Source organism: Aythya fuligula, chromosome 4 (assembly GCF_009819795.1).
Source record: "Aythya fuligula isolate bAytFul2 chromosome 4, bAytFul2.pri, whole genome shotgun sequence".
In the NCBI taxonomy this organism is placed as follows: Eukaryota; Metazoa; Chordata; class Aves; order Anseriformes; family Anatidae; genus Aythya; species Aythya fuligula.
In genome coordinates, this window is record NC_045562.1 from 4,736,102 (window position 1) to 4,748,371 (window position 12,270).

Sequence of the window (12,270 nt, forward strand, 5' to 3'; positions counted from 1 at the left end):
CATGGTTTAGATGTGGAAACATAAAGATTGTTTTAATTTTTAAATATCATGTTCATTTTAACAGAAATAAAGAGTAATACAGGGGTGAATTAGGCTGTGCCAGTTCATTGTTCTTTACATCTGTGCTTCATTAGAAGAAGTTTGGTTACATTGTTTTAACGATACAGTGACTTTCTTCTTTAGTTGCATATTTGGTGCGTATTTCCATTGATATTTTTTTTTTTTCTGCCAAATAAGCAGAATATTTTGAATTTGTGATGTTATTTTATTATTTCTTCTCACTTTATTTTTTTTTCCCCTAGTTAGTAAAATTATTTAAAGTCATAACATAGTTATCTATTGGAATTTGGTGTTGGTGCTATCAGCATTGTACTACCTCCAGGGTTCAATTACTGTTGTGTCCTGCTTTACCAAGACATGTCCCATGTATTGGAAGGCAGTAGAGTCCTCTCTGGACCATACAGATCATGGTTATGGCTATGTTGGTAGCCATATTATGGTGCTGTTAAATCAAGTGCTGCTAAGAACCAAAAAACACCCAACCTAAGGAATTTACATTTAAGGACATTATGACGTTATTTGTGCAGTAGGGGCTACCAATTGAGGCTATCTGAATACAGGAGAGGAACTGAATGAGGTCAGCAGAAGAGAGGAAGAACTGGTGAACAGCACCTTATTGAATGTTTAGGTATTTTTTCCAGTCTTGCTGGTTTTCCCTCTTTTTCTGAAGTGGGCTTGAGTGTGTTCTACAGCAGCTTCTATTCTTCTGCTTCTTTTTTATTCCCCCCCCCCATGTACTTCATGAGCAGTAAGTACTACGATGCCTCTGACCACTTTGTGTCTCATAGTACAGCATTTCTCTCTTTTGATGACTGTTTTCAGGGTGAATCTTGCTGTGCCACGGGATTTACAATGTAATTAATGGAAATTACGTGTGTCAGACAGTCATGCACCAAATGAAACCAAACCCATTTAAACCTGGTTGGTTACCTTTATGTATAGTTTTCCACCTATGTCAAATAAATGTTTTTGGAGGTGATACCATACTCTGAAGTGTGGTACCTGTAGGTGACCCTGGAATGAAGTCAGCATTTGGATTCAACAAGTTTGCAAACAGATTGGATAAAATGTCTGAAAGTGTTGGACATTTTAAAGCTAATTCAACTTTTAGAGACATAGAGCTTGAAGCTTATTTGTGATATTTTTACATATTGTTTGAGACTAGCACTTAGTTTAATAAAGATTTTATTGTTCCAAGTTATTTTTATGATTTGGAAATTTTACAATGATCCTTTATTCTTTTTTATAGCTGCTTTCTTTTCTCCTGGTATTTTCAGGAACTAAAAGAAAACCACTTAGTAAAAGAAATCCATATAAATTGTGGAGACTCTCCAGGTCAAGGTGGGACCTTAAGCTCTTAAAATCCTGCTGAAATTAAAAGAAAAAGCATTTAAGAAACAAAAAAATAATTTATTTCTGTCCCTGCATATACCATTTCAGGTTTTCTTTCTGGGTCTTTACATTTTGAGAGATTCTTCTTTCTGAAATCTCAAAACTTCTTATTTTATGGTCCCTGGAGACGATGAGAATATACTGAACTTATCTAAGATTCAGGTTTACTTGAAAATATCTTCAGTAAATTAAAGCAGTAGGAACTTGATTTTCCAAGTACTGCCGGGAAACTTATATTTTCAGAATAACAGGTCTGAATATTATTTTTTTTTTTTTTTTGGAAGAAGAAGAATCTGCAAGGTTTTCTTAGGTATTCAGAAGTAATTTGTTGACCAGTCTCCTTCATTTTACAGAGTTGGAGTAAGAGCTCAGGTTCATAATGCCATGTGGCCTAATCCACTTATGTCCATGTGTAAGCAAAAACAACATTCCAGTTGTGTGGATGATGTAGAAGTTCATGCTCCGAGAGTGAGCTTGAGCAGCAGATTAATTTGTGCTTTGATCTCATGAGACCACAGATAAAGCGAGTGCATTCAGCAGTCCTGATCTTATTTGAAAAAATGCCTTTTTTATTTCTTATCTTTAGACATTTTTATATCAGATATCTTCTCACTACTTCAGTGTACTGGTAGACTGAACATTTAGGTCAAATGCAGAACTAGCTTTCCTCAATACCAGTTAAGATACACAAATGTTAGTAAGTCTTTTAGATGCTTTTCTTTTTGCAGAGGACATGGCTTTGTGACGTGTCCATGCAGATTTGCATTACTGTACTGAGCCATGGCAAAATAAAAAATGACGGTTCTTAGCCTTTGGGCTATTAGAATAAATGCTGATGTCAATCCATTGCTTTGTTCTAGTTGCTCAGCTGCTCTATCCCAGCTTTAAAAAGCCTAAGACTTTAAAAAGTCCTTCCATAATGGAAGGACTGCAGACTATATGTGTTCTGAGTAGAGATTGTACCCTGATTAATGGAAATAGATGTTCAGAGGTGAATATTTGGGAGTGAAGCAACTCGTACTGTGTCTTAAGTGGTCTGTTGTTGTCCTTCTGTAAATGATATAATAAATATCTTCTGTCCTTTACTTCACATGCATGAGAGATCAGGTCTAGAAATTAAGGGCTAGCAGCTGGCTTTAAATTGGTTTTGGTCTAGGTACAGTGAGAAGCTCCCCAGAAGCCATATTGAAGTATTTTCATGAAATTACTTTCTCCTTTTGGTATGTTTAAGTAAATTTTCCTAGCTGCTGGCTTTGCACAAAATTGATAACATCTCTCAGACTTCTTCAGCAGAAGAGATTAAGTCCTAGAAAAGAAAGGTATTCAGAAGTTTATTTTACTGTATTAACCTTTATTGACTTGAAGATGAAACAGGTTCTTTATATACTGTTAAACCAGTTGGGCTCTGGTAGTGATATAGTCTTTTAGTCTTTTCTATTTAACCCTGTCCTCTTCCCTGTTTACTTTTAATATATTTACTCTTTATTTGCCGCCCACTAAAAAGAGGAATCACTGCTTTGCAACATAAATTTTGCAGGTTCTACTCTTCTGTGTTGGAAAACTATTTAAAATTTGTCTAATATAGACAGACATAGGCCTGAAAGCAGACTACTTACTGAATTAAATACAAGTATATGTGTATATATAATGTAAGTACAGGCTATGAAGTATTGCTTCACTTGTTATATTATGTACACCACATTTATAAGCTGTCCCATATCAAAGGGAAATTGAAGCTATATAAGAAATGCATTTTGAACTGATCTTTTCTTAAAAAAAAAAAAAAAAAAAAAGGTAATTAATTAGGCTTGTTTTTAATGTGCATGTATATTATCCTTAGTTAATATGTTTCTAAGTATATATAGACAATATTTTGGGACTTTTTCTGCGCTTACTGACAAAATGGAAAACCTTTATTGACATCAATAAAATTAGTTCTTCATTCATAAATCAGAAAATACTAGTTACAGAGTTACATAAATCATGTTCACCTTCTTTTAAAGCTATCTTATTTTGTCTTATTTTTCATTTGAGAGTTGGCACATTTTTTTTAGAAGGGAACAGGTCTGCTTCACAAAACAGTAGAACATAAATTAATCTGACTTATTGGGAGTCTTGCTTTTGGTGAGGCCAATTTTTGAGGCATTGCTAACTGTAGCAAATGCAGGTAAATCAGTTTTATAAATAGGAAGCTTTGTTCAAATCAAACAATACATGCAGCTGATTTGTATCCTCATCTTGTCAAAGCAAATGTATAATATTATAGTCAGAATATTATTTTAATATAATTTTGCATAACTTAAGCCTATTCTGTCAGTGTCTTGGTAATGTTTGATTATATCCTCCTCAATGTTCCTCACAGTTTTTTCTATAAATACTGCTCAATAATTTTATCTGCCTTAATAGAGGGACTGCTCAGCTTTCTTTAGCATAAATTAGTGTTGTCCCCAGCTGTTTTTCTTTCCTAATTAAATATTCTTTGGTTTCCTTTATATGAATATGCTGTCAAAAGCTGCAACAAATGTGATGATATAGTGATGGTGATATAAAAAATATTCCTATGATGGTGATATAAACAATATTCCTATGTGTGTATAAAAGAATGTTTTCTGTTTTTCTGTGTGTTACTTAAAACATAATTCACACAGCACTGCTTTCAAATCATGCTTTACTAATACGACTACCCATGCAGTTATTTTTTTCTTGCCCAATGTGTACAATCATATTATATTTCTAGTTCTAAACTATATCTAACCACTGTTTTGAATTATACTCCTAATGTGCCTCCTAATGTTCAGTGTAAGGACACTGAACAAAAACTTACATGATGTCTTCTGTTAACATAAGTTTCACTGAAGCAGCCTCCTCGAGAAAATTTGCCTGTAAGCAGTTAATTCTGAGGCTTTGTTTACTTATCTGTTAAAAGACAATAGGGGTATTTACCTGGTCCATTCTTGGGAGTAATTATCTGTTCTAATTCACCAGTTTTAGCTGGTCATGGCTCCACTGTTTTCCATTAAGCTGAAGGGCAGGGTAACAAATTGGAGTGAAGTTAGCAAAGAACTGAGATTGCACTGGCTGCCCACATTGCCTGGAGCACTGGGACACTCAGACTTGAGATGCCATTCACAGGAGAATTCTCTTGGCAGTGGATGATGCTCCAGGGCCCAGCTATGCCTTTGATGTCCTGCTCATGAGGTACCGCTGGGGAATGCAGAACAGCTGTGACACTAGAGAGTGCCACATACCTGCTTCCAAGATGAGGATGTTGTCATTCCCATCTTAAGAGCTAGGCAGTGCGTGTCTTCACTCACCACCCGTCAGTTTGCATCTTGCCCCTTTTTAGTAATGCCAGAGGAATGGTGAGGAAGGAAGTCTCTGGACATCCTGTTCCTTTTTCTACAGCCCTGTCCCGTGACTGAGAAAACATTATGTAGGCATTTCATCTCAGACAGCAGCTGTCCTGTAAAATACTACAGTACTGAACACTTGAGTTAGAGCAATCAAATTTAAAAAGAAACATGATAAGACATGACAGAAGTTTATTGCTGTGAGGACCAACTTGGTTTTGGGGCAGACCAACATAGATTGAACAGGGTGTTTCCTACCAGTTTCAGTGAGAGCAGGTATGACTTCAGGAAGGATATTTTCTGTAGGTCAGATTGCGGTCACTCATCAGAACTTGTAACTGAGTTGTGTGGAGAAGTTATTACAACTCAGATGAATGAAAATTCATCTAATACTAGGACTAAAATAGAACTAAAAAAGTGCTGGCTTTTCCCAGTTTTGTTCATTTGGAGTGCAGTGTCAGGCAGAGTTCACAATGAAAGTACAGAGGTCACTATGGAAAATAACACTTTTTTTATAATGAGCATTTCTAGTCAGAGACAGCTTGTGCTGGTTCTTAAACATTGCATTTTTATTATTTTAATACAAAATTTGAATTGTTACACAATATATTCAAATTATAACTCCTTGCCGAGTGATTGCCTAAGTGAAAAAAATATCCTAGATCCTTGTCTTGTTGTGGTGCACTGTTTTAGTTAGCAGCATTTCTGATGGAGAAAGCAGCAGTTATGATAAAAGGGATTATATAAAAGAGCTCCCACTGAGAGTCCATGGCACTGTACAGGGTGATACCAAACACTGTGTTCCCCAGGGCAGGTACAATAATTAGCTGCAGGACTGGCACTCAGTCTGAGGGATTAATTAGAACTGGAGGTGGTGTTGGGGGAGGGAAAGCAACCATAAAGAGTGTCAGGATCACTCTGGCCTGAAGCCTGTGTGATTTGATGTGAAATAGCAGCAGCTGGCTGTAACCTTAGGAAGTGCAAGTGAACAGCAGGTGGTAATTCCTGTCTCATTTACCATGTCTTCACAGGAACATGTAAGCTTGTGCAGCTTGGGTTTATTGGCAGGTCAGAAGGAAAATCCTAAGGAGGACTGTGACATTTACTGTGCTAAGCAAATGCAGTAGTCCAGAGGGTGTGTATGCAGTGCAGTATAAAACCACTAACGTAACGTTTGTTGTTATACCTGCCAATCAACAAGGTTATGATAACCTTGTAGTCTTGGCCTTGCATAGACCAATGCGTAAAACTGAGTGTACTATGAAATACCTAGGACCACTAGTGGGAACGGCATCTTTGGAGACTGTGATGGATGTCAGAGGAAAATTATTTCATCTGAGTAGGAAATCAGAGGCAATGATGTGAGGTTCTGCCATCCTTCCGTATTCTCTGTGTCTGTTCTATGGGAATGAGTAGGCTTTACCTGTGTTTCCAGGCAGGTAAGCAGGACACTGCATAATATGGTCACAGGCCTGTTAGCTTCCACCTAGCATCATTTTTTGCTTGGAGTTTGGGCAAAAATTACAGCGGGTTGTGCAACAAATGTGTTAATGTAGAAATTGTAACCAGCTAGTGTTTCAGGGTAAGCTTGAGTTGCTGTCAGCAGTAGAATTTAGTGGGCCAGTGGTCGCTGTTGATCATTGTAGTGTTTTGTACTCTGTGAGGGCCTCCCAGGGTGTAGAACAAGAGCCCTTCCTATGTGCAGTTGAAGAATCAAACCAAATAAAGAGAAAATTGAGTAACTTTGAATCCATCATTGAGAACAACTTTAGATAGAGAAAAAATAAAACAGATCTAGGGGATATTTGAGGCTATATTTATAGCAGAGTGACAGGAAAGGAAGAGAACTCATGTTGTGGGAAGGATAGATCTTTTTATGCCTTTTTTGAAGCTCATTGTTTGCCAACATTATCCTTCATGGATGCCAGAAGATGCAGTGCCTTCTAAAGCCTCCCACGCATGCAAAAACTATGCACTTGTTATAATTTCTTTGCTGGGTTCCACTTAATACTCCTGTATTTCTGGCCTTCTCTTGAAGTGCATGTTGCATATGGGGAGACGATCTAGGTCCAAGCCAGCACTGCATTTTTCTGACCATTAGAGAGAGATCAGACCTAATGCATTCAGCTCTGGGCCCCCCAGCACAAAAATAACATGGAAGTATGAGGATGAGTCCAGAGTAGGGCAAGGAGGATGATCAAAGGGCTAGAGCACCTCTCCTTTGAAGACAGGCTGCAGGAGTTATAGTTGTTCCGCCTGGAGAAGAGAAGGCCCTGGGCAGACCTTACAGCAGCCTTCCAGTACCTAAAAGGGGCCTAATGGAAAGCTGGGGAGGGACTCTTGCCAGGGAGTGGAGTGATAGGATAATGGCTTTAAACTACAGGAGGGTAGTTTTAGATGAGATATAAGGAGGAAATTCTTCACTGTGAGGGCAGTGAGGCACTGGAACAGGTTGCACAGAGAAGTTGTGGGTGCCCCATCCCTGGAGCTGTTCAAGGCCAGGCTGGATGGGGCTTTGGATGGGATATGGTCTGGTGGGAGGTGTCCCTGCCCATGGCACAGGATTGGAACTGCATGATTTTTAAGGTCCCTTCCAACCCAAACCATTCTATAATTCCATGAAATTGTCTCCTTTGGACAAAAGAAAGATGGCTTTTTCCCACTTGAGAACATGTTGGAAAAAGTTGTTGCTGAAGAGGGGATGGGTTCTCTTTCTCATAAGGTAAGCAGAAACCTGAGGTGCTGATAACTACTCTTGAACTTGCCTGTGTGGTATTGGGAAGCATTGGGAATGGACTGTGAAGTGCTCTATGGAAGTGTTCCTGTGTGGAGCTATACAAAACTTTCAAAACTCTTTCTTTTATTCTCAGCAAGATTTTTAAAATCAAAACTGTATTTTCAGAGTATCTCCTTTCATAATTATTTTCTCTTTTCTTTGTATTCAACATGAAATAAATGTAATAATGAGATTTAGTTTTCCCTTTTTTTCTCCAAAATGTCAAATTGAAATTATGCTACATATAGTGGTAACTATGAAAATAACCATGTAGTAATCCTAAAGGCTAATGAATAAGAATGAACTGTTTAAAAGATTTTCTGGTAATCCCCTTTTTAATAAATGAGATTTTAAATATATTGCATGCTGCTTAAATTTTAGATCTTTTGTAGGTTTCTTGTTTGTACTCATTTCCATTACATGGGTATTGTAGTTTTATCTAGCAGAGGAACGAACCATGGGCACAGCAGGGCTAATGAGTCACAGATGTAAAGATTCTGGCACATTACCATCTAATAATTTCTTAAATTTATATTCCATAATAAGATAAATGAATATTTGATACATCTGTTTTCTAAATGATGTATCATTCCTGTCTTAGCAGTGTTTCGGGAATGAGTCTCTTAAAATGTTTGGTGGCTTAGCCTTTTTTGGTTTTGTTTTCTTTTTATTTGTTTCTAAAGAGGAGATTTCAGGTCACCAACCAATGCAGTTAGCCACACCCCGTTCCAAAGTGGGATGGCTGGTTAAACTGCCTCTGACTTGCTGGGATCCACTTGCAGGGTCTCAGCTTCCTCTTATCTCACAGCACATCAAGACCAAAGTTGCTTAATGCATCTCAAAGGCACTAGTGAAGGACATGTTGTACACATCAGAATATAACTCTGCTTTTTCTTTTTTTCCCCCTTTGGAAAGACCAATATGATCTTTGTGAACCAGAGGATCTTTGTTGTCATTGCAGGTGGAGATGCACAGAGCAAATTCTTGTAATGATGACTCTGCTGCAGCTATCAGGCTGCTCTTTCCTGTTGGTGCTTTCCACGAGGCCAGCTGGGCTGCAGGGGGCTCATGCACCATGGCTGCCCCATGGCTCTGTGGGCTGCACCATCAGGGCTTTCATGCAAGACTTCTTGGAAGCCACCTTGTCTGGTGGTCAGAGCCAGGTGCAGCCTTTCCTTTCATAGGAGCCAAACTGCCACCCTGCAGGTCTTGCAGGGGGCTGTGCCACCAGCTCCTTCTCACAGAGGTGGCACGTATGCATGCGTGCACATAGGGAGTTTAGAGGCACAAGACTGTATGCCTCAGCCTGATGTGTCTCAGCCATTTCCTGGCTCTCCATGAGAGAGAACCTTTGAGAACCTCTGCTTCAGATAGTGTGCTGTGCCTGGAGGATTTCTTATTTTAGGAATATACTTCTCAACCTCACAAAACTTCAGCTTTATCAGGAGGTCTGATTTGAACCCTAGAATGCAGCACAAGAAGAGTGTTGAACTGAGAGTAAAATTCACCCCCTGTATTGCCACACCAGGCCATGATTACCACTTTTTTGTTTTGTTTTGTTTTTGTACCAGTACAGTATAAGTTCTGCACATCTTGGTAGAGTAGATTGTGAGAGACCACATGCAGCATACAGCACTTGATGGGAAAAATTTTGCCCTGGTTATGTATGTGTTGAAAACGTTGATTGTGGCCATTGTGGACTCCCCCAGATCTAGTAGTAGATTGTTGTTCAGTGTTTATAATTGTGTTTGTATTACCAGTTTATGTGCTGAATGTCATATGTTAAACAGAACACGAGGAGCAGGATGGTAATTCCACAAAATGCCTCAAAATCCACTGTCACAGCTGTCAAGTTTTGCGGCAATCCGGAATCCAAGCTTTCTGCATAGCTCTCTTGAAGTGTTGTAGAACATTTGGTTGGAAATGGCTCAGTCATCAGCTGGCCGATAGCCTAACAACTGTCAAACGATCATAACAATTTATTGTAATTTCAAGAAAAGTCACCTCTGAGCAACTGCTCCTTCTAAAATCTGTTTATAATGTTGTGAAGTAACAACCTACATGTGCAGCGTAGTGCAAACCTAATTCTGTTTCCCGTATGACAGAGAGGCTGTTCCCTGTCAGTAGGCAATGTGGGGTATACTAAACATGGTGTTTGTTCTGTTTGTGTGTTAGTAAATTGTCTCTGTGTTGTTTGTGTTGTGCTGTTTTGGTACCATGTTATGCTGTGTCCCTAGGGTCTGCCAGGCTTCCCCACAGTCGCTGCTCTGCACAGTAATCAGATCCTCACCGTCAAGGTTTGTGGCTGACACGTACCTGTTCAGTCAGGTCTCTCTGTATCAGCATAAAAGTGCACATGAAATAATCATTTTTACCATGGGATAGCCATGAATCCTTATGGTGGGCCTAAGTCAACCCTCACTGCCTTTGCCTTGGCGTAAGCATTCCTGATGCAAAACGTGGGATCAAATCCATAGCTGTGTACAGTGTTACCACCGGTAGCACACACTTTCCATGTGCTCTTGATCAGTATTTTATTTTCGGATGAAATTTTTTTTTCTGTAGTTCTGCTTCCCTGAGGCATACAGGAGTGTGGAAAACGTCAGTGAACCTGGTTATATAGAGAGTGAGTTACCTGTGTTAGATATCTGAAGTTTAATCTGTATGTGCTGATTTTTCCAAGTGCATTTGCAAATTAAGCAGGAAGGACTGAAGCAATCTGGTCAAGCTGGAGCTCCAGTCCTTATTCAAATGACACCATTCTTCATGGCACAATATGCTGGTTAGAAAATCTGACTGAAAGTTGAACTGGTGCTTTGTCTCTAGAAGCTTTGCTGAAAACAGCATATAAAGATACTGATGCTCAGAGCCTAGATAATGAAAAATAAAAATAAAAGTGAAGAATTCTCCCAAGAAAACTGTGGAGTTTTTTTGTTACGCAGTTAATTACATATGATTAATTCATTAAAGCAGTATGTCCTGTACTTTAGAGGGCATTTTCTTCGAAGGAAAAAGCACAGCTTCTATCAGACAGAAGCACCAGTTTATATAATTTTAACTATTACAAGTCTAATGAATATATCTTTATTTCTTTCTCGGGCCTTCTGATGTCTATTCTTCAATTCTCTCATCTCTGATCTTCAACTTTTGACCTCACCTGCCTGATCAGATGGTGTTTCCTAAAATCAATCATGGGTTTCTGTCTGCTGATCAGCAGCTCATTAAACGCCGCCTCATTAAGGTAGTGCTTCATCTCACTTGAGTCTGGTTCTTCTTTACATTCAGTTTACTTTCTGCTGTACCTTTTTGTCAGATGCCTTCTTATAGCAGGTTGTTAATTTGAAAATGCTCTGGAATTTAAGGAAGTATAAGTGAAATTAATGCTTAAAATACAATGGGTAGCTTTGCTGAGTTGTCCACATTTAAGATGCAGTCAGCTCTTTCAGTGGTTTGTGGTGGTATGCTGGAAATTAAAGTAGTTGAGCACCATTTCTGGTGTTTTATAAAAGGGAATGGTAATATGTTTTGAAGCTTTCTTAGAAAATGTCTTTTACAAATTATTAGGTCCAAATCATTAAAGGGGTTTGGCTGATTATAACTATAAAACAGCTCCCCAAAACAGATGAAAACTTTGGGGGTAAGCGGTTATTTTCCATGGTCGTGTTTGAAGTTTGTCCACGTATCACCGATGGGCTTTGGAAAGCTGCCAAGTGAGCCATCTAATTCTTGTAGGTGACTTTTTTGTTTTTGTTTTTGCTTTAACTTCAGCTTTTTTGTGATTGTGCCAATCATGAAGTGAAGAGCTGCTTATTGAAAACAGTTACTCACTCTGGAAAAGTGGATGAATAAAATATTGCAAAGCTACCCCAAATTTTAGTGCATGTCCTGTAGTAGGACAAGCTGTATAGAATGCAAGCCTTCTGTTCTGTGGCTGATTGCATGGGACAGGTACAGCCCACTGGTCTTCAAGGCAAAGTGCTGTCTTTGCCATAAGGGGTGAAGGATGCCAGTGTCTAGCTCATGGCAGCTCCTTCCAGCTTATCTTGCGTTCTTTCTGGGAAACAATGTCTTTTAGTGTGGTTGGTGCCTCGAAAGCAAACCTCTGACGATGATTTTTTTTTGCTGGTTTAGGGGGACCAAGGACAAGCTGGACCCCCTGGACCTCCAGGGCCACCAGGACCCAGAGGTCCCCCAGGAGATACTGGCAAAGATGGTCCTCGAGGGATGCCTGGTATTCCGGTGAGTTAGTCTGTTGGTGTCCAAATTCCTCTCAAGTATGTGCCAGCTCAGTTTCAAAGATGGTTTGTGAAGATTGGCAAATAAGACACGTGGAGGCTGAACCACAGACAAATTTCATAGTGTACCTGAAGTCCCCCCACCACACACAGCAAGTTCATAGCAGGGCCAAGAGTAACACCTAGGTTTCTTCTCTCCCACCCCTGACAGTTTTCCCCACACCTTCTAAGGTTTCTGAGTTGCTCATTGATGTTTTAATAGCTGTGTGAGGAGGGTCTGCCCCACTCTACAAGCAGCAAATGTTGCTGCTCAGACTTCAAGATAAAGCTGAATTTGAGACTTTACATGGACTGGCTTGGATTCTTGCTTCCTAATGATTTATCCTCAAATTATATAATTATAGTAATAAACTGCTAAATGCCGCCCAAAGTATGATAAATGTTGGAGTGAAATTCT

The 12,270-nt window shown here is 39.1% G+C and overlaps 1 protein-coding gene across 1 annotated transcript in view; it reads left to right on the forward strand.

Moving 5' to 3' along the window:
- Positions 1–12,270, forward strand: part of COL25A1 (collagen type XXV alpha 1 chain) — a 299,392-nt gene that overhangs the window by 204,509 nt on the left and 82,613 nt on the right. The window contains exons 8-9 of the mRNA XM_032186190.1: positions 10,748–10,819; positions 11,710–11,817. Coding sequence (XP_032042081.1) covers positions 10,748–10,819; positions 11,710–11,817 — 180 coding nt within the window. The remainder of the gene's footprint in view (positions 1–10,747; positions 10,820–11,709; positions 11,818–12,270) is intronic.